The sequence below is a fragment of the Pseudorasbora parva genome, chromosome 2 (genome assembly GCF_024679245.1).
Source record: "Pseudorasbora parva isolate DD20220531a chromosome 2, ASM2467924v1, whole genome shotgun sequence".
NCBI classification, from domain to species: Eukaryota; Metazoa; Chordata; class Actinopteri; order Cypriniformes; family Gobionidae; genus Pseudorasbora; species Pseudorasbora parva.
Genome location: NC_090173.1, coordinates 9,841,414 through 9,863,923, shown reverse-complemented (window position 1 = coordinate 9,863,923; position 22,510 = coordinate 9,841,414). Strand labels below are relative to the sequence as shown.

General features: G+C 38.0%; 1 protein-coding gene across 1 annotated transcript; it reads right to left on the bottom strand.

Moving 5' to 3' along the window:
* Positions 1-17,286: 17,286 nt before the first annotated feature.
* LOC137050077 (interferon-induced very large GTPase 1-like) lies at positions 17,287-21,987 on the bottom strand. Its single transcript, XM_067428739.1, has one exon. It carries the CDS (start codon positions 21,985-21,987, stop codon positions 17,287-17,289), a length of 4,701 nt encoding a protein of 1,566 aa, XP_067284840.1.
* Between the last annotated feature and the right edge of the window lie 523 nt (positions 21,988-22,510).

The window sequence follows — 22,510 nt, the reverse complement described above, 5'->3', positions numbered from 1 at the left end:
ACAGGACACATCAGATAATACTGAGACAATACCTTCAGAACAAGGGGAAAAGAGAAAGAGAAAGGTAGACGTGAGTGACATGATGACTGCCTTTCTAGATATGCAGAAAAAACAGCATGAAGAATTCATGCAAGGGGAGCACTTGCGTTACCAGCAAAAAAAAGAATTGCTTGATAACTGGATGAAGGCTCAAGTACAGATGGAGGAGCGTCGACTGCAACAGCAGAGGGAGGAACGCCAAGAAACAAACATTATGTTCCTGCAAACCATGAACAGACTGTTTGATGCCATGATTCCCTCACACTCTCATCACAAGCCCTCTCCTCACCATACCTCTCATGCTCCTCCTCCTACACCTCCTCCTGCTGCTACTCTTCCTCCTCATCTGCAGTATCCCTACCATGCTGAGACATCATCATCCTACTCTGAGCTTGAGAACTCTAAACATGTTTATCGCAACCTGTAAAGGCACAGTTGTTTATGTCCATGTTTTATTGTATTTGGATGTTGCCTTACATTATAAGGGTTAAAGTTTTAGCTTGTTTTTTTTAATTAATAACATTTTTTTAATAGGTAAATATTACCAAAAGTTGTTTAATTTCCTGTAGCATATATTTACTATGCACTTTAACCTAACACTATGCACTACCTCAAAACTCTACACTTTATAATTCTACCTCGAACCTCTACAATATATACCACACACTTCCATAAATTATACACCACACACACACACACTAGGTAGCCTATTTTGTTTCACCACTGCACATGGTCGTGTTCTGTTAAGTTCTTGTTTTTTTGTGAGAAGTGCTCCTGAGTTTATGATTAAAACTTTTTTTCAGCATCATCTTATGTTTTGTGTGTTATTTGCAAATAACTCCTGCACTGTTCTTGAAATGAACAATATGACTTTATTGACAACAGCACAAAAATAAGTCATAGTCAACCAATAAGTACAATAAATATACATGCACTGAATGTAGTAGAGGCATGACACAGAAGTATGTAATGAAAACCATCCTCCTGAAATATACACTATCTCTACAAATTTGAGAAATATGAACACAATGCATCTCTGGTGGCATTTTAACTTGTGGCGGTATTATGAGGATTCCATTCACTGTTCACATTTTCCTCTTCTGTGGCAATCTCCTCACATTCCTCATCATTTACTTGACAAAAATTGTGCAGAACGCAACATGCGCTGATAATAGTGTTTATGTTGTCTATGCGGCAATCACACCTCTTTATTAAGCATCTCCACCTTCCTTTCAGGAGGCCAAATGCCCTTTCCACAGTCATCCGTGCCTTGCTGAGGCGGTTGTTGAAAGTGGCCTGTGCAGAGGTTGTTTGTTGATTTTCTGGATATGGTTTCATCAACCATGGCAGTAATGGATATGCAGCATCCCCCAAAATCACCACTGGCACATCTACTCCTTCAAACCTCTCTGTTATCCGAGGGAACAGTGTATTACTCTGACCCCTCTCAAACAAGGATGAATTGGCAAAAACTCTTGCATCATGAACCTTGCCCGGCCATCCCACATTAATGTCCCAGAACATAAGTCGGTTGTCAACCACACCTTGCAGAATCACAGAGTAGAAACCTTTCCGGTTGTAGTAGTCTGCAGAGCTAACAGGTGGAGCCAAAATCCCAATGTGAGTGCCATCAATAGCTCCTCCACATTGTGGGAAGCCCCACCTGTCTCTGAATCCCTGAATTATGCTTTCAAATTCCTGTTCTGATGGTGTTCTGATGAAAAGGGAAAGCAAATTTTTCACAATTGCAGAGGCTACATGGTTGGTAATGCTAACAGCAGTTGACTGACCAATCCCAAATAAATGGGAGATGGTTCTGAACTCTACATTTGTGGCCAGTCTCCATATGCATATTGCAACACGTTGGTCCACGGGCACTGGTTTTCTGAATGAAGTGGTCTGTCTTTGAAGGTGCGGCTGCAGGCTGTTGCACAACTGCAAGAATGATGTCCTTCTCATTCTGAAATTAGCCTTCCACTCACAGTCTGTCCAGCTGCTGAGAACATGCTGCCACCACACAGCAGATCTCTGCCGAATCCATATGGTCCTGCAGCAGAATGGAGAAATATTGTTAACTGTATATAGTTCATGCATATACATATACAATTACCTTACAGCATTATGAAGTGAAACTAAATAAACAACAAACTACTACTCCAGTGCATACATAACAGTTGTGTGTCCCGTTGAATACAGCTGTCTTAATACAAGAATGTAGCTAATATTAACCAGCAAATGATATTAAGTTACATGATTATTAGCTTTAGAACGCTACTGTCATAATTACAAAAAAAAAACATTATACACATATTGTATTTCAAATTTCACAATACACTTTTCAATTGTATTCAATGCCATTTCAGTATATTAATTCTTACCTTGTCGATGTATGGGAACTGTAGTCCGTAATCAAAGCTGCAAAGTCCTTGCTGCACTTCAGCTGGTACCTTGCAAACCTCCTCATACGAGCGGCACGATTACGTGAAAATTTTCGCGCCGCTAAGGTGACACACCTGTTTAACAACAGGCTGTGAGAGAGCTGTGGACCACCGTGGACCAAGCGACACAAAATCATCCACAAAGAAAACAGAGCGATGGACTCCATTGTGTTTAGAGTGCCGCTTTTCCTGTTTATCCCGAAACCGTCGCACCGTAATGACGTAAGGATGCTCCGGCATTGGATACTGAAACCCGAAACCGTCGCACGATAATGACGTAACCGTGCTCCGGCACGAATGCTGAAACCCTATGTGAGTGCAGGCCAGAGGGGGAGTGGGGAGGGGGGACAATCGTACTCGGGCCCGGTTCATGGCAACCGTGCCTAGTGTGAGTACACCCTTAATCAGCGTGAGTCATTTTGGATCCATCAGCTGGACACGCTTCGTTTTCCAGGTCTGAACGAGGACATAGAGTTCAAGTGTTTTTTATGATGTATTTTCTATGTCTTTATGATGATTTTGCTTTGTCTTTCTTACTTTTGCTTTTCTGGTCTTTGGGTTTTGTTTCTAATATTGTACACTTGCTTTGTTTTTCTCTCCAGGTAGCCTACGTTAAAGGGGAGTTTGTCTGTTTTTTGTTTGTTTTTCCCTATTACGTTAACGTTGGTATCCCCAATCCTGTACACCTGATTGCCTCATTGGATTAATTGATTGTATTAGTCCTTGTTAGGCTTTTGGATGTTTGTTGGGTTATGGGTGGGATGTAACATATAAATTGTTAACATTCTCATTCATTGTGTTGCTCTGCCCTGATGAAGACCAATTTGGGTCAAAACATGTTGGCTCTTGTATTTTAAAATGACTTAAGCCATACCAAATAAAGGCTTTTTAATTATTTCCTTATCCTTCACTTAACTGAGTGCCTTGGACCTGCCTTTTTTGCCATTCTCCTCTCTCCTTTGTCCTCCTCCTCCCCCTCCTTCATCAACTCTTACAGCTGATGACTTTGCATCATTTTTCACAAACAAAACATCTCTCATTAGCAAACAGTTCTCCTCATCACTAACTGACACGCACATCTCAACAACTAACACGAACACGCTTCCATCCTTCTCTCCGAGGCAGATATTTCTAAACTCATCCTTTCCAATCACCCTACTACCTGTCCACTTGATCCTATACCCACTCACCTCCTTCAGGCTATTTCTTCTTCAATCACTCCTGCACTCACTCACATTGTCAACACTTCTCTTCACACGGGAACCTTTCCCACAGCATTTAAGCAGGCTCGGGTAACCCCACTGCTTAAGAAACCCTCTCTGAATCCAGCACTTTTAGAAAACTACCGACCGGTATCCCTTCTGCCTTTCATTGCAAAGACCCTTGAGCGAGTTGTGTTCAATCAACTCTCTATGTTTCTTGAACGGGACAACCTCCTAGACAACAACCAATCCGGCTTCAAAAGTGGCCATTCGACTGAGACTGCCTTGCTCTCGGTAACTGAGGCACTGAGACTGGCAAAAGCAGCTTCCAAATCCTCAGTGCTCATTCTGCTGGATCTGTCTGCTGCTTTTGACACAGTTAACCACCAGATCCTCCTGTCGACACTTAAAGGGATCCCATGGTGTTAAAACTTTTATGGCTTAATATAACATAAACAATGTCTCTTACTGAAATATGTAGTAGAAAACCCATGAAAGATCTACATTATTTAAAAAATCGATTTTATATTTGGACAATGGGCGGCGCCATTTTGTTTGCATTCTAGGTTGATGACGTAGAGTGGTTGCACTACTCAATCAGCTGGCGTTACCCGTAGCTATTTTTACCACAACGCAACTCGAAAATTGTTTCAGAGTTAAACAAAACCAATGAATTGCTTTGTTATTGTACTTGAAACGCACTCAAACATACATGTGCACACAAACTCACCTACACAAGTCACAAACAGATCAGGGCGGGCACAGGGCGGGCACACACACTTGAGAGACTGCGCTGTCTCAATCGAGATGTTGGGCTGTTTAGTCTCCACGACAGGGGCTGAATCTGAAATCGACCCCCTATACCCTGAAATAGGGCATTATTTGAAGGGACGGCCATTTGTAGTGTTGTCCGACACCATAGTGGACATGTTCGAGTGCAGTCATTCAGTCTCACGTTGCACCGCAATAACGAGTGTACAGACGATTTACAAACAGCTGTCCGACTTCACGCACTCGTCTTCATTCACTCCTTCAAGTTGTATTAGTGAACAAAAGTAGCGAATGTTATTTGTGTCTTAAAAGTGAAAGTTTAAAGATTGAGGTTAATTCACTGAGCTTGTGCTCAAACTTTAATGCACAAACCAATCCCATGCATCATCACCAAAACATCCTGCCTCTCTTCCTCACATTACCCTATCCCATCGTCCTACCTAGATATTTCCCTCTGCTGGATACATTAGGCATTACAGTTAATCTACTGCATATCAACAGTCTATCTATGAAATCAACACAGGGATTGAGGGTTATGTATGCGCGCACGCAGTGTGTGTGTGTGTGTGTGTGTGTGTGTGTGTGTGTGTGTTCGCGCCGATCTGTTGGGGTGTGTGTGTGTGTGTGTTCGCGCCGATCTGTTGGGGTGTGTGTGAGTCTGTGTGAGAGAGAGAGTTTGTTTGCACATGTATGTTTGGGTGCGTGAAGTCGGACAGCTGTTGTAAATCGGCTGTACACTCGATTGCGGTGCAACGTGAGACTGAATGACTGCACTCGAACATGTCCACTATGATGTCAGACAACACTACAAATGGCCGTCCCTTCAAATAATGCCCTATTTCAGGGTATAGGGGGTCGATTTCAGATTCAGCCCCTGTCGTGGAGACTGACAGCGCAGTCTCTCAGGTGTGTGTGCCCGCCCGCCGATCTGTTTGTGACTTGTGTAGGTGAATTTGTGTGCACATGTATGTTTGAGTGTGTTTTAAGTACAATTACAAAGCAATTCATTAGTTTTGTTTAACTCTGAAACAATTTTCGAGTTGCGTTGTGGTAAAAATAGCTACGGGTAATGCCAGCTGATTGAGGAGTGCAACCACTCCACGTCATCAACCTAGAACGCAAACAAAATGGCGCCGCCCATGGTCCAAATATAAAATCGATTTTTTTAAATAATGTAGATCTTTCATGGGTTTTCTACTACATAATTCAGTAAGAGACATCATTTATGTTATATTAAGCCATACAAGTCTCAACACCATGGGATCCCTTTAAGATTTTACTTGCATGTGTGACTAAACTAAAGTTGCAAACTAAAGTATTTGTTTTACCCTATATTGCAACGTAGGCCTACATGGCTTGCTTTCTTTCTCTTACGCTGTTTAGAATTCGTCCCACTTGTGAAGACGATGAAATGAGCGCCATTTTATCATATAGTATTCATCGTTATGTTGTTCCCTTAACTTTACGGGACATTTTCAAAAGTTGGAACACAAAAAAAATTACGTTCAACACAACCACGTAACCCTAAATAGCGTACATTATTTGGCCTACATTAAGTTACATGTTGGACGTTTCAGTAAATTTGCACGTATAAAAATCATCACCACAGGCCTATAGCTAATGAGAGAAAGTTTGTCTGACACAAAAATAGCACACAACACGCTGAGATTAAATCTAAAATACATTATATAGTATTATAGTTTAAAACAAAATGAAGTATTATTACTTAAACATGGTTAAAGACCACATTAACGTAACGTAAATAATTTATTCGATGACCAGTGAACTTGACGTAGACATCACTTAGGCCTAAATAATCCCTATTTCCATCGGATATATTTACTTCTAATTTACTTCTTACTTCACGTCTAACGTTAAATATCCACATAAGCCTAATATATTCGACATATTTGTCTGCCATTTAATCATTAATACTTACCTGACGCATGAACTGCACCCTCAAAATTGCTCTCGGTGAACCTCGCGAAGTCCTTTGATCTGTTTCCTTCCACGAAATCAAACAAGTACTCCAGAGATGCAACCGCGAAATCAAACGAGCAATACACATCCTTTCGCGTAGTCAAACAAGCTCTTGTACGTATTCATTAAAATTAGGCAGATTAAATGCCACAATTAACTGCATATGTTCATGAATTATATATGTATATTAAATATGTAATATGTAAGTGTTGTAGGATCCATCTTCTCATTATAATGCAGATACCATCATAAACAAAACATCGAAAATACATCTAATTTCACAAATATTGTTCTGATATAGGTTATTTTATCAAATGTTTCTAAAAGCCCATTTCAACAGCACAAACAAAAATCAATTTACCATAGTAAAATATTGTGTGTAAAATATTGTGTTGGCCATATAGCCTACTTTTATAAAATATTGACTGGATTCACGTTTTTTAGTCCAGTCAACATTCTAAATGTTAACTGGATTTGAAATTATCCATTAATTTAATGTTTTTCAAATATATTTCTGCAGACTTAATATAATATGTCTTCTTAACTAAGCACAAGTAAGATAATTAGTTCAACATATATTTTTTTGCTCTTCCAACATTTTATTAATTGGAGTTTTTAGAGTATACAGTGGCACTATAATAAAACAAAACATGAAATTCCTATTGACTTCAATGCAGTATTATGGTATAAAATGCTAATGCTATACTTTATGAATGCATTAGCATTACAAAACTCGGTATGTGTCCTCCGCTCCATGCCCTGAAGGTACTCAAAAAGTTTTGGGGCCGCGCCACCTTGTGGTAAAAAGTTGTAATAAAATGTACAAAAATGCTAATAACTTTTGATAAAATTAGCCTATTGTAATGAGACTGGTCATAATACATTCATTGGCTCATGCCGAGAACATGTATGCCAATTTTGCCATATTTTGCAAACCTATCTGTCCTCAATCTTGTTATTTGTTAAAAACCTACTTTTTCAAACTCATCCTAGACCGTTTGTCCGGTTTTCACCGAAATTGAACCGTATCGTCTTCAGACCATACCGACCAATAGTTATGGATTTCGTGTTGATAGACAAAACAGTTTTCATATACCACTGCAACAGAGTTGAGCCATGATGCAAAAATGACTCTTGAGGCTGTATCTCTGCAATGCTTTGACATATTGACACCAAACTTTGCATGTGTCATCATCATCTCAATCTGACTATACCACATTAGTTTTATAACAGTGCCACCTATTGGTCGAAAGTGATAAACCATTAAATCATTATTATTGACTGTATTAAAAATTTGACTGCTATTTTGCCTAAAATCAACTTAATTCGCCTTATTCACCTGGCGGCCATTTTGAAAACTCTAACGCCGTTGTGGGGTACACAATGCGTCACTGATAATATGTTTATGTATATAGTTTTCATTTGTTAATGTTTTTTTTAATTTTCCTCCTAATGTAATTTCTAATGTTCTGCCCTTTTCTGGTACATTTTTCCATACTTACAATATACAAGCAGGCCATTTGTATTCCTCCATACCAATAAATGTACATAGTTACCATTTACAAACCTAGACCAGTATGCCTATCAATGTTTTTGAATGACTTATTTCTTTCTGATGTTCTGACCAGTTGTCAAGTTATGAAAGACATCATCCATGTGTAATAAAATTGTACTTTATTCTTTAGATAAATGGACATTTTATTTTACATATATGAAGATCCAGTAGCTTATACATACACATATCTCCCACATGTAAATTAACTGTCAACTATAATACTGATCTTTCCACGTTTACACTATATGATAGATTAAAATAAGATGATAACATCACCGTTTTCTCCAGAATGACTGCAGCCGAATCAAATTTTGTTGCAATATTGTCCTGTTTAACACCGTGAAGCTGCTTTGGAACAATCGGTATTGTAAAAGCGCTAAATAAAGCTGACTTGACATGTCCCAGTCTTGCTATTGCTTGAGTCTTTCGAACTTCGTCTGTAGTAAAATGCAGAAATTACGACCAGGATCCCTTCTGATATTTTTTTAATCCACTCTCCATGTAATCCCTTATCCTCCGGAAAACGGTGAAAGGTTTGTCCTCTGTAGGATTTTTTCCTGAGTGACGAAGTGCAGTGACACAGAATGCTGCTACTGATTAGTACTGTATCGGAGTCCAGCTTCCGGGTTTGTGTACACCACAACGGCGTTAGAGTTTTCAAAATGGCCGCCAGGTGAATAAGGCGAATAGGTCTTTAATGGCTCATTGTTGCAGTTGGTTTGAGACTTCCAGCAATGCTGGCATGTCTTGTTTTCTTCTTTGCGCTTGGCCCCTATAATGGCTGCTTGCAGCTATATTTATTATTATAATGCTTCTTCTTCTTCTTCTTCTTCTTCTTCTTCCGCCATGGGAGTCTATGGCAGCCCATAAAACTGTATGGTAAAAAGTTGTGAAATTTGGCACATTCATAGAGGCAATTTTGAGCTGTCACTATAGCAAATTTTGTGTCTCTAACTCAATCCCTCTAGCGCCACCGTTTGTCCAAATTTTCACAAATTTTAGAAACAAAATTATTTTTTCTTCTGATTCCTGTTGGAATTGGAGAGCACCCTATAATGTCATGTATGCACATTTCCTGCCATTTTAAATTTTCTGAAAAACCTACTTTTTCTAATTCTCGTAGGCCACGGTTCTCAAACTCAAATTACCCGGGGGCCGCTGGAGGTAGATTCTGGGTCAGGCTGGGCCGCATCAAGTTTTCCAAAAAAAAAAGAGAGAAAAAAAAAAGCACAACTGATCCAATCTTCTCAATCTTTATTATTAACAGTTCTTCAACATGAATGTTTCTTCTGAATATGAACTGTTCTTCCAAACTTTGTTCTTTCCAAACATTCCTTTCTGAACATGGGAAAGAAGTTCATATAGGCTTCTCTTGGCTACTCGTTTAAAAAAAAAAATATTGCCAATATATTTTTGAGATTTTTGGATCTGGTTATCCTTCATCCTTCGCAGCTTTCTATTACCAACAGGTATGTGATGGTAATGGTGTTCTAATAAATATGGCTAATAGAAATTAAATCATTATGATAATACTGAAATGATAAATGTTATTATTTTTATTTAGAATAATAGACTAATTTAAAGCAAGGCCATAACCAGGTCAAAAAGAACAGTGAACGAAATTCTAGATCTAATTCTAGCTGGGAAATAATTAATTTGGGACTATTTGCAAACAATACTTGCATTAATATGCAAATGAAGGGTGAATTTCACAAATTTACTGAGGACTTTACAGAACTGTTATCAATAATTTCCTCAGAGTTTGACTGTTTTGCTATTGCTGGGGATTTTAACATTCACATAGACAATATTGAATCCAGTACAACAAAAGAGCTCATGACTGTTCTTAACACTTTTGATTTGACACAGCTTGTACATGGACCCACACACAATCGTGGACACACCCTAGATTTACTTATCAGTAAGGGTCTAAACATTTCATCAATTGTTATTAAGGATGTGGCACTGTCTGATCATTTCTGTATTTTCTTTGACATATCAATCTCTCCTGCCATTGAAGCTAGATCTGTCTCTGTCAAAAAAAGATGCTTAAATGAGAACACTAATGTGCTGTTTATGAAGGCTTTATCTCTAACACCAAGCATATCAGCAGACTGTGTTGATTTTCTCCTTGACTCCTTTAACTCAAAAGTTAAGAGTGTAATTGATGGTATTGCTCCTCTAAAAGTCAGGAAAAAGAGTACAAAACCAAAAGCACCCTGGAGAAACACAACAGCAATACAAATAATGAAAAGACAATGCAGAAAATCTGAAGACATGTGGCGGAAGACAAAACTTGTAGTCCATTATAACATCTATAAAGACACCCTTCATGCTTTCAATGTTGAACTAGGCAAAGCTAGACAGACCTTCTTCTCAAATATTATAAACAGAAACATAAAAAACACGCGCACTCTTTTTGCTACTGTCAAGAGACTAACAAACCCCCAGAGTCACACTCCTAGTGAAATGCTCTCAGACAGTAAATGCAGTGAGTTTGCTTCCTACTTCGCCGGGAAAATCAATAATATCAGAAAGGCAATCAGCACATCCTCTAGTTGCTCTGGGGTCAGTCAGATCATACCAAACCCTCAGAAAATTACCATGTCAGATTTCGAAGCTATTGACTGCAAAATTTTAGAAGACACAGTACAGCATCTTAAAACATCAACCTGTGCCCTAGACACACTCCCCACTTCTTTTTTTTTAAAGTGTGTTTAACTGTTTAGAAGCAGATCTCCTAGAAGTGGTGAACTCCTCACTTCTCTATAGGACTTTTCTAAACTACCTTTAAACTGCAACCGTCACGAGGACGAGGACGTGCTGAAGCTCTCTTTGCTTAAATTAGCTCAAAATTACTATCAGATGTAAGTAATTACCTTGACAAACTAAATCATTAAAAATATCTAAGACTAAAGTTTAATTTTTTTACCTCTGTTTTATTCTCAAAGTCTTATAGTGACAGTAATGTGTTAATATGTGCCAGGAGTTATGAATATGATCTTGGGCGTCGCTACCTTTTGATTGTAATATGTAATATGCATTTGCTCCCATTCATAAAAAACTCCTCTGTGGTTGTCATGAATACACTCGACAAAACAACTTCCCTCAGGGCTTTTACTTCAAAAGTGTGCAGATGTGGAGAAATATTGATAGATTCTCACATGTTTGAGTCAAATTTCTATACAGAGAAGTATTATTTATTCAATCTTTATCCAAAATCTGCGGATGTATGATTATGAGAGCAGTATACTGTGATATGCTGTGTTTTCAATTCATTCTGGCAGCCGGAGGGCGCTGGAAAGCTGTACTACTGAAAATTCACTCCCATATGGAACACATAAAGAACAGACACACCATGTGACATTCAGGAAGTATCTGACATGACCAAAACACCTTTCTAGCGATCGTCAGATCGCTATTTTATGCAGATAGACACGTTTTAAGACGATAAACACACAATCGCGGCAATATATGGTTGGTCTGTGTTCTTTAATGCCATGTTGGGTGGTTTCATAATAGATGATATTTATAATGCAATGCTATTCCACATAACTTTTTGCATTGTATATTTTCTGTCAGATTTTTTGACCCAAAGCTATATGAGATCACATATTGTTAAATAAAACACTCGACTTATAAATTATAAAGTGATATGAAGCAAGTTTTGAATAAAACATGATTTTAATCGTATAAATTGTTGTTTTGCTGCTGTGCTAAGCTAACATGCTAGCTTGCCCTAGATGCACCTGCCATTGAGTAAACACTTAATTTTTATGAACATTTTCTATATGTAAAACTACTGAAATGCTTATTTGGACGAAATGCATTCGATAGAGTCTCAGTGAGGGTAAAGTGAGAGGTTTGATTTAGAAATGAGGTTTGAATAGAACAGTTTGAATAGAGAATCGTTAGTAATTATAATGCAGACAAAAGAATAATAATTAGAGCCATAACCAGTCCGCAGAAGTGTGAATGTGTGCCGGGGAGACAAACTGAAAGGGGCAGTTTGCACCTCTAAACAATAGAGGCAATATAGTGAATGAAAGCTGAGAAGACATGGCAATAAACAGATCTGTCATCTTCAGATCTGAAATATAACATGGTCAGACTTGTGGCTTTAGCTGTAGTGCATTTCTAGATTTCTAGAAGGCCCACTTCAATTTTATTTTCATAAAGATATTTCATACAAATAAATTTCTAATAACTTTACAAAACTTTGAAGCTTATTATAGCTTTTTTTGATTATAAAAAAAATATGATCATTTTGACTTTACAGTAAACTGCCAGGTGTCTGCTTTCAAATGAGACCATAATTATGCTTTTAGTGCAAAGGATTCACAAACTGTATTTGTTTTAGTCTGAGTATACATTTCTTAGGATTTTTTCAAAATTTGGAAGTCAGTTTAACAGGTTAAGCCTCTTCTGAAAAAGAGAAATCTGGATAACTCCATACTGAGCAACTACAGACCAATCTCAAATCTCCCCTTCATAGGCAAAATCATTGAAAAAGTTGTTTTCAATCAGCTGAACAAATTCTTACGCTCGAATGGATACTTTGACAATTTTCAATCTGGTTTCCGTCCACATCACATTACAGAGACAGCGCTCATAAAGATTATAATTGATATTCGCTTAAACACTGATACAGGCAAAACATCAATTCTGGTACAACTGGATCTCAGTGCCGCATTCGACACTGTTGACCACAACATACTTCCAGACAGGCTGGAAAACTGGGTTGGGCTTTTTGGGATGGTCCTCAAATGGTTCAGGTCATACTTAGAAGAGAGAGGTTATTATGTGAGTATAGGAGACCATAAGTCTGAGTGGAAATCCATGACATGCGGAGTCCCACAAGGGTCAATTCTTGCACCACTTCTATTCAACCTGTATATGCTGCCACTGAGCCAAATAATGAAAAAGAACAATATTGCTTACCACAGCTATGCTGACGACACCCAGCTCCACTTAGCACTATCACCTAATGACTACAGCCCCATTGACTCCCTGTGCAAATGCATTGATGAAGTTAACAACTGGATGTGCCAAAACCATCTTCAGTTAAACAAAGACAAAACCGAAATCACTACATTTGGAAACAAAGATGAAATTCTCAAGGTGAACGCATATCTTGAGGCTAAAGGTCTGATAACAAAAAATCACGTCAGGAATCTTGGAGTGATTTTGGAGTCAGACCTGAGTTTCAGTACTCATGTCAAAGAAATAACTAAATCAGCATACTATCATCTGAAAAATATTGCAAGGATTAGATGTTTTGTCTCCAGGCAAGACTTAGAGAAACTGGTTCACGCTTTCATCACCAGTAGGGTGGACTATTGTAATGGCCTTCTCACCGGCCTTCCCAAAAAGACCATTAGACAGCTGCAGCTCATACAGAACGCTGCTGCCAGGATTCTGAGCAGAACCAGAAAATATGACCATATCACACCAGTCCTCGGGTCTTTACACTGGCTTCCAGTTACATTTAGGATCGATTTTAAAGTACTACTACTTGTTTATAAATCACTCAATGACCTAGGACCTCAATACATTACAGATATGCTGATTAAATACAAACCCAACAGATCACTCAGATCAGCAGGATCAAATCAGTTAGAAATACCAAGAGTTCACTCAAAGCAAGGAGAGTCTGATTTTAGCTATTATGCCAGCCGCAGTTGGAACCAGCTTCCTGAACAGATCAGATGTGCTCCAACAGTAGCCATATTCAAATCCAGACTCAAAACACATCTGTTTAGCTGTGCATTTACTGAATGAGCTCTGAGCACTGTACGTCCGACTGATTGCACCCTATCTTTATTCTTGTTATAATTGTTTTAGTTTACCTTTGTTCGTATCTTTGGTTATTGTTATTGTATATGTTCATTTGATTTAAATATGATGAGTGAAAACTGGGTTTGATGGAAATAGTAAGTTTGACAATAAGGTTTGAGTATGTGTAAATCTGTGGAGGGTATGATGAGTGAGAATGGGTTTAACAAGAAGGTTCCTGAGTAAAAATCAGGGAATAGTGATTAAAATGGATGTTATGAACGTGTTTGAGAAAGAAATGAAGGAGAGGTGTTCTAATAAAGATGGTACATGTATGTAGACTGTAAACTGAAGAATGTTTTATTTTTATATCAGACCATTATTGTGGATCTGACCATTTTATTTTATTTTATCTTATTTTTTATTATTATTATTATTTTTTAATTATTATTATTATCTTTACAACTGTTTTAACTATGCTTGTTTTTAATTTTTTATTCATCCATATGGTATTCTTTTTTCTCATGCATTTGTTACCACTGTTTTAATGAATTTCTATGTAAAGCACTTTGAATTGCCATTGGGTCTGAAATGTTCTATACAAATAAACTTGCCTTGCCTTGCCTTAATTGTCGTCAAATATATTATTAGTCCGGAGATTCTTCGCATGAGTGAAAAAATACGTACATCCGCTGTTTATATTTGAGTTCCTCCGTGGTCTAATAGTAGACTTTTAGTTTAGAGTTCTAATCTGCTCATATAGTTTTCTTCATTAAAATGTTCATCAATGATTGTTGTCTTATTTGTTAAAAAAATCGACTTTTTCAAACTCATCCTAGACCGTTTGTCCGATTGAACTGTATCGTCTTAAGACCATGCCGACAAATATTTATGGATTTTGTGTTGATAGACAAAACAGTTTAACGCTGCAACAGAGTTGAGCCATGATGTAAAAATGACTCTTGAGGCTGTATCTCTGCAATGCTTTGACATATTGACACCATACTTTGCATGTGTCATTGTCACCTCAATCTGACTATACCACATCAGTTTCATAACAGTGCCACCTATTGGTCGAAAGTGATAAACCATTAAATCATTATTATTGACTGTATTTAAAATTTTACTGCTATTTTGCCTAAAATCTACTTATTAGCTCTTTAATGTCTCATTGTTGCAGTTGGTTTGACACTTCCAGCCATGCTAGCATGTCTTATCTTATTTGCGCTGGCCCCAATAATGGCTTTTTGCAGCTATATTCATGTTACTGATATGGAGTTTGGATAAAAGAAATGTGTGGACAGAAATAAACTCAGTTTATTTAGTTTATTTATTTGTGTTTATGTATTTTACATAATCATAAGCAATTGCACACAAGGAACTCTAGAAACTTGCAAAGATACACACAACAAGATACTTCCATGAATGTTATAGCTCTTTGCTTGTGATATTGTCATTTTTAAGTTAAACTATTTAAGTATCGCAATTAAATAAAAGCATTATAAGTATTAAAATGATGTCAAAGTATTTCCCTCTTAAGTATTAAATTCACTCCATATTGTCAGACAAAGGTTTTCTAATGTCATCAGATACATTATAAAACGCTGTCCTGTAAATCAGTGGTAAAATAATAGTACAGTTCTTTCCTTTATCTACAATACTAAACTAAAACTTCAGTTAATTCCTTTAATTTGCAAAATAAGACCCACTGCCAATTAAACTTACAAACTAATATTTATAAAGTGAGCATAGTTTTACTGTAAGTACATTTCATTTGAGTCCTCTAAACATATTTTAAATAAAGAGATTTTCACTTGCAATAGCAATTACAAGGTTGTTGCCGCATAAATAAATCAACATGCAGTATATCGCCATTGTTTATTGGTCTTCTGAAGCCCTGGTTCTACTCTTCAGCACAATGGTGACACACAAAACTCAACAGAAACACTTCAAATCTCAACACAACATTAAACAATGAAGATTTTAATATCCTTCAATATAACTGATGTGTAACCACACAGAGCTATCTATAATCAAAAAATATAAAATTAAAAGATACACTAAAATAAAAGATTACACCATCTTTGAAACAAAACACCTTAATGAAATCTCATAACTCTTCTCTCTGCTGTATTATGTGAACTGGGGTTTAGATGATTTTAGTTTAGACTTTTTGAAGCGAGAAACATGAACTAATTTCAGACTGTTTTATCAGTCAGATAACTAACAGGAGCTTATTGATTTATTCAATGTATTTATCCAAACTCTCTAAAGCATCATGTTTACAGTATGCTGTCCATTCAGCTGGGATCTTAGCCTGTCCCTTAAATGTTTTCTTGTAGTATTTTTCCAGATCTTTTTGGAATCTGCATACAAACCACTTCCAGTAGGACAGGTCAGAGTGATTAGAGACGATGTTCCAGTCTGCTTAAACTCCTCCTGCTTTTCTGTAATATCTCCAGGGAAGTATATCATCTGAGTGACTGGGATACAAATATCGATCACTTGCTACTGCTGATGTGCACATGCTAATAGACAAGTTTGTTTTTCCTCTGTAAAACCACCCATTCAGTCCAGTAACTCGATGAAAGGAAACACTGTGGTCTCCATCATGGTCTTCTATGGTGTTAGTGCAGATGGCTTGACAAAATGGACACTGAACCCAACAGCACTGGCAGAAGTGATCAATCAGAATCTCATCTGGTCTGAATTTATAGTCCAGGTTTACTGTAAATGTGTTTGTGTTAAATCTACTGCTGATATCAGACATTATATCAGGAAGTTCTTGTCTTATCACATATTCTAGAAGGCTGAAATCATCAACATCATTATGTTTCACTCCACTGAGGTCTTTTTCAGAGAAGATCAGCACATCTGAGAGCTGCTGTGTGAAACTCTTCAACCACAAACCAGCATCTGCTCTGTTCTCTTGAACATGTTCAGTAGATTCACATGCTGTGTCCATGATCTTCTGCTGCAGGAGTTTAATGTTCTCCTTCATCTTGGGTAAAACACTGACAGTGAACTTCTCATTGATGTACCGACTGACTTCCTCTCTGATGAAACTCATGAAGTGAACCCTGGGATCATGAATGTAGTTCATGTATTTTCCAAAGTCCTCCTCTTCTGCCAGTCTCTTCAGAATGTGTTTCTCCAGATTATATCTATTTCCATTCAGTGATTCACAGTTTGATCTCATTTCATCTGTCAGATCTCTGGCAGTCTTCTTGTAGACGCTCTGCTCAATGGGCTCTTTCAGTTTCTGACAGATGATCTCACCAAAAATGGCAGCTGATGTTGCTCTATGGCAGTATTTCTTGAAAATACTATAGTACTCTGCTTTCTTCTTCTCAACATATTTTATTGGGCTATTGGCTTCCATGAACATCATGTGTTGGTCAATGATTATCTTGTTTGCTCTCTTACAGATGGAATAAATTATTTTAGTTTAGACTTTTTGAAGCGAGAAACATGAACTAATTTCAGACTGTTTTATCAGTCAAATAACTAACAGGAGCTTATTGATTTATTCAATGTATTTATCCAAACTCTGTAAAGCTTTATGTTTACAGTATGCTGTCCATTCAGCTGGGATCTTACCCTGTCCCTTAAATGTTTTCTTGTAGTGTTTTTCCAGATCTTTTTGGAATCTGCACACAAACCACTTCCAGTAGGGAAGCTCAGAGTGATTAGAGTCGATGTTCCAGTCTGCATAAACTCCTCCTGCTTTTCTGTAATATCTCCAGGGAAGTACATCACCTGAGTGACTGGGATAAAAATATCGATCACTTGCTACTGCTGATGTGCACATGCTAATAGACAAGTTTGTTGTTCCTCTGTAAAACCACCCATTCAGTCCAGTAACTCGATGACAGGAAACACTGTGGTCTCCATCATGGTTTTCTATGGTGTTAGTGCAGATGGCTTGACAAAATGGACACTGAACCCAACAGCACTGGCAGAAGTGATCAATCAGAATCTCATCTGGTCTGAATTTATAGTCCAGGTTTACTGTAAATGTGTTTGTGTTAAATCTACTGCTGATATCAGACATTATATCAGGAAGTTCTTGTCTTATCACATCTTCTAGAAGGCTGAAATCATCAACATCACTATGTTTCACTCCACTGAGGTCTTTTTCAGAGAAGATCAGCACATCTGAGAGCTGCTGTGTGAAACTCTTCAACCACAAACCAGCATCTCCACTGTTCTCTTGAACATGTTTAGTAGATTCATTAGCTGCATTCATGATCTTCTGCTGCAGGTGTTGATTGTTCTCCTGCATCTTTGGTAAAACACTAACAGTGAACTTATCAGTGATGTACCGACTGACTTCATCTCTAATGAAACTCATGAAGTGAAACCTGGGATCATGAATGTACTTCATGTATTTTTCAAAGTCCTCCTCTTCTGCCAGTCTCTTCAGAATGTGTTTCTCCAGATTTGATCTGTTTCCATTCAGTGATTCACAGTTTGATCTCATTTCATCTGCTAAATCTCTGGCAGTCTTCTTGTAGACGCTCTGCTCAATGGGCTCTTTCAGTTTCTGACAGATGATCTCACCAAAAATGGCAGCTGATGTTGCTCTATGGCAGTATTTCTTGAAAATACTATAGTACTCTGCTTTCTTCTTCTCAACATATTTTATTGGGCTATTGGCTTCCCTGAACATCATGTGTTGGTCAGTGATCATCTTGTTTGCTCTCTTACAGATGGAATAAATCAAATCCATTAAGAATTCATTCTTGAACTTATATTTCATTGATCCTTCCTGATGTTCTGTTACTTTCATCTTGATGTAATCTTTGAGTAATTGCATGTAGCTGAGGCTGTAGCCCATCTTTGAAATGTTGCATGACTGAATCATTCTGTCTGCCTGATTAGCAACTTCTTCAACAAAGGTTTTTAAGTTGACTTTATCATTTAATGACATTATTTCTTCATCTTTTCTGTCCTTTAGAGTCTCTTTACGCCCTCCTTTTGTGGACATTTTGAAAATAACATATCCAGAATAATTTGACACTGTGAAAATATCATTGCATTTGCTGCCCTCTTCCCAGTGGTCGACAGGGAGACATCCCTCATAGCTGTCACTGAGGATCTCTCTCACATCTCTCATTATGTCAATGTCTTTTATTGGATGAGAGTCTCTGATCTTTTTCACAGTCTGTTCCCAGAACAAATCAAACTCTTTTTTCAGTGTTTCTTCATCATTTGCTTTGTCTTTGAGTTTTAAGGCAAGTTCTTTTTTCTTTTCATAGAAAATGTTTTTATAATGTGACATCTGAGCATCAATCTCTCTTTTCAGTTCCTGCTGCTGAAGAATCTCATTTAGTTTCCTTTTTGTTTCTCTCACAATATCATCCCGAATCTCTTTGATTTTAATATCAAATGATGTTTTCCACTGAATCAGTATATCTTTATCTTTGTTTTTCTCAAATAATTCAGACATTGATTTCTCCACTTCTTCACTTGTCATCTTCAGTTCTCTTTGAAGATCAGTGTCCTCAACCTTACAAAGTACTTTTTTTTCTATTTTGTTGTATAGTTTGTTCTCAATTTTCATCATGGCACTACGAAGACTCCAAGACCACTTGCTGTATTCAATCTCCAGTTTCCTGTAGGCTGAAATCTCCAGAGAATTTCTGAAGCTGAAAATGAATCGTTCATTCAGTAAAGCCTTCCAGAGATCTTCAATACGATCTTTTAAGTCATTCAGCATCATCCCATGCGATTTTGAAGCATGAGACATAATAGTTTTCTTTAGTTCTTGAATATTCTCACAGAAGTTTGGGTTTGGTGGTGCCATGGGGGGGTTTCCCTCCCAGAGCTGAGCGAGATACTTCACATCATTATGCACATCAAAACTAATGACATCACTGAAACGTTTAGCATCACAGAATTCTTCAGAATCTTCAGCAGTGAGTTTTGTCATCTCATCCAGTGTCTCCAGCAGTCGTCTCCTTCCTTCCATGTTTTTCTCTCCAGCTATGACATCTGAAATGTTCTGATGCACAAATACACAGCTGGGATTTAGTTTGATTTGTGTCATCTCCATGAATGCCTGAACAACAGTCTGAAGAATGTCCTGCATCTCAGCTGGGTTTTCTCCAAATATGTTGATCAATGTTATATTTGTAAGACCAACAACAAATGTGGCCAATTCATTGTCATGATGCCTTGTGGATCTTCCAGCCAGTTCCAGAGAATGAAGCCCCTCAGTATCAACAACCAGAATGTAGTCAAAGTTCATCTGTGTTTTCATCTCATCTGACAGTCTGACCAGCTGCATGAAAGCTCCTCTGGTGCACCTGCCAGCACTGACGGCAAACTGGAGTCCAAACATGGCATTGAGCATGGTGGATTTCCCAGAGCTCTGAAGCCCTAAAACTGACAGCACAAAGACTCTCTGGTCTCCCAGCTTCTGGATGAGTTGATCTAGAACAGCAGAGATCCAGATCACAGGAACATGAGCAACATCTCCATCCATCAGCTCCAGTGGAAATCCAGAGATCATCATCTCAGCTGCAAGACTCGGGAGAGAAGAGAAGTCAAACTTCAGGTCTTTCTTGTTCTTCTTGACAGATGAACATGATTCATAGATCTGACCTAGCTCTCTCATGATGTGCTCCAAACCAAAGGCTGCAGCTTCAAGTTCCTCAGATATTCTCTTAAGTTCAGTTTGTTCAGTCTTGAGTTGCTCAGGTTTATCATGACTCTTTTTCAGTTTTAAGAGTCTTGACCATTTTTCATCATATTTGTGATGTAGTTTAGACAGATCAGCTGATGTATATTCATCCAGGAGGATTCCAAGCCATTTAAGAAAAAAGGTTTTGTTTACAGCTTGTGAGTTAATTTCTTCAATAAAGAACTTCATGAACTCACTGATGTCAGATTCATGCTGCTGTTCACGGATTTTCTTCATCTCTGTTTGTTTTCTACTGATGTCCTTTTCTAGTTCATTTCCTTGAGGTCTATGTAGTTCTTTGTTCATCTGACTCCACTGATGCCACAGTTTCCCCTGACAGGGCAGAAATGATTCTTTGATTTCTGTCAGATTTTTCTTCTCCAGTAAAGTCATCATCTGCTGTGCTGCTTCTCTCCCACTCCTGCAGTCACCATCCTCTTCCTCATCTACTCTGATGTCTGAGTGTTTGGACACATCTTCAAGTCTGAAAGAGGAAGGTGATTCTGAGATACAATCATTTATGGCTCTTCTGAGTTCTTCAGAAACATCTGACTGATTTCTGTGTTTTAAGCCAATTTTGTATTTTCCTTTCCGTGTCTCAATTACAGTGGATTCATCCTCAGAAAAAAGACAAATAAGTGGCTTTGAGTCCTTATAGAATTCTTGAATTTTTATCATGTTTCTGTCATTCTTCTCCAGTTGTGGTAGAAGAACTACATTGACTGAGGCCATTTCTGTGAGGATCTGGAGCTGTTTCTCATGGTCTCCTGCATCACCGTGTAGATTACAGAACGCAACACAGTCAGTGAATTTATCCGTGTTTTTCCCAGAGGGGCAGAACCAGGCTATCTCCACCACCCCATCCATCAGGACTCTGGTTCTGCTGCTGCCTGGGCAGTTCCTGTGGAAGAACGTGTTGTGTTTCTCATTGATCAGACTGTTCATCAGCTGAGACTTGGATGAAGACAAAGAGCCAAACCTGAAGAAAGACACCATTGGAGTTTCTGCCTTGTAGATCGGCTGGGTTTGACTGATGATTTCATTGTTGGTGTTTCTCATCTTCCAGCTCTTGTTGATTTGTCTAAATGTCCAGAGAGGAAACTCAATATGTTGTGTGTCTGGATCAGGAACAAGCAGAGGCAGAGCGTACTGACACTGGGACAGTTTAGTGACCATCAGCTGCTTCAGGAAACCATCAGCACAATGAAACACGGCCATCTGAACATCCATCGGGTGGATTCGATCAGATTTACTTGTTCCTTCATTAGAGAAAGAAAGTTCATTGTAAATAGCATCCTCATCTTCAAAATATTTAGTGTCTCTTAGTTGTCTATGATGTTGTTCATTTGTCTCTTTAATTTTTATGTATCTTGCTCTGTAGTTCATCATCAATAGTTTTTGTATGAAAGTCTGAATCAGATCCTCTTCAGCACAAGACTCATGGTACTTTAATGAATGTGCAGTTATCTGAAGAACATCTGCAGCTCTCAGCTTATTTTGGCATCTGTCTTCAATATGGAGTTTATGAAATAAATTCATTTTTGCAGTCCTTTCTTGATGTTGGTGTTGATCTGCGCTGGCTCCTACATCTCCAGAGTCCCTGTTTTCTTCCTGTTGAAAAAAATAAACATTTACTAAATTTACTAAAAAACATTACATTTACCAGACACAGGGATGATCTGGCCCTAATGCTGCGTGGAATAACTGCCCTTGAGCGGACAGATTCTGTAATGTCAGATTTGGACAACACAGGCCATAGCAATGCCACTTGTCAACCAAGAGCAAAGAAATAAACCTGAATTAGACCTTACAAGCCACAAAATGCGGGATCATTATTCAGTTCTGGAAAAGTGAAAAATGACAAGTGTTTTTCGATGCTGTTCAATTCACAAGTGAATCTGCCATGTAGAGAGATTAGTTAGGTTTATGAGTCATGCAATGAGATAGTTATGCAACTGAGGGCAGATAATGAACCACATTGCAATGTTCTTCTGCCCCATCTCCAGTCAGCACAGCCCCTTTTTCATGTAGAATTGAAAATAAACAAAGTTGAAAAAAATTA

Excerpts from the sequence above, each read along its gene's own strand:
- LOC137050077 (XM_067428739.1), bottom strand. The coding sequence starts at position 21,987 with ATGAATTTATTTCATAAACTCCATATTGAAGACAGATGCCAAAATAAG.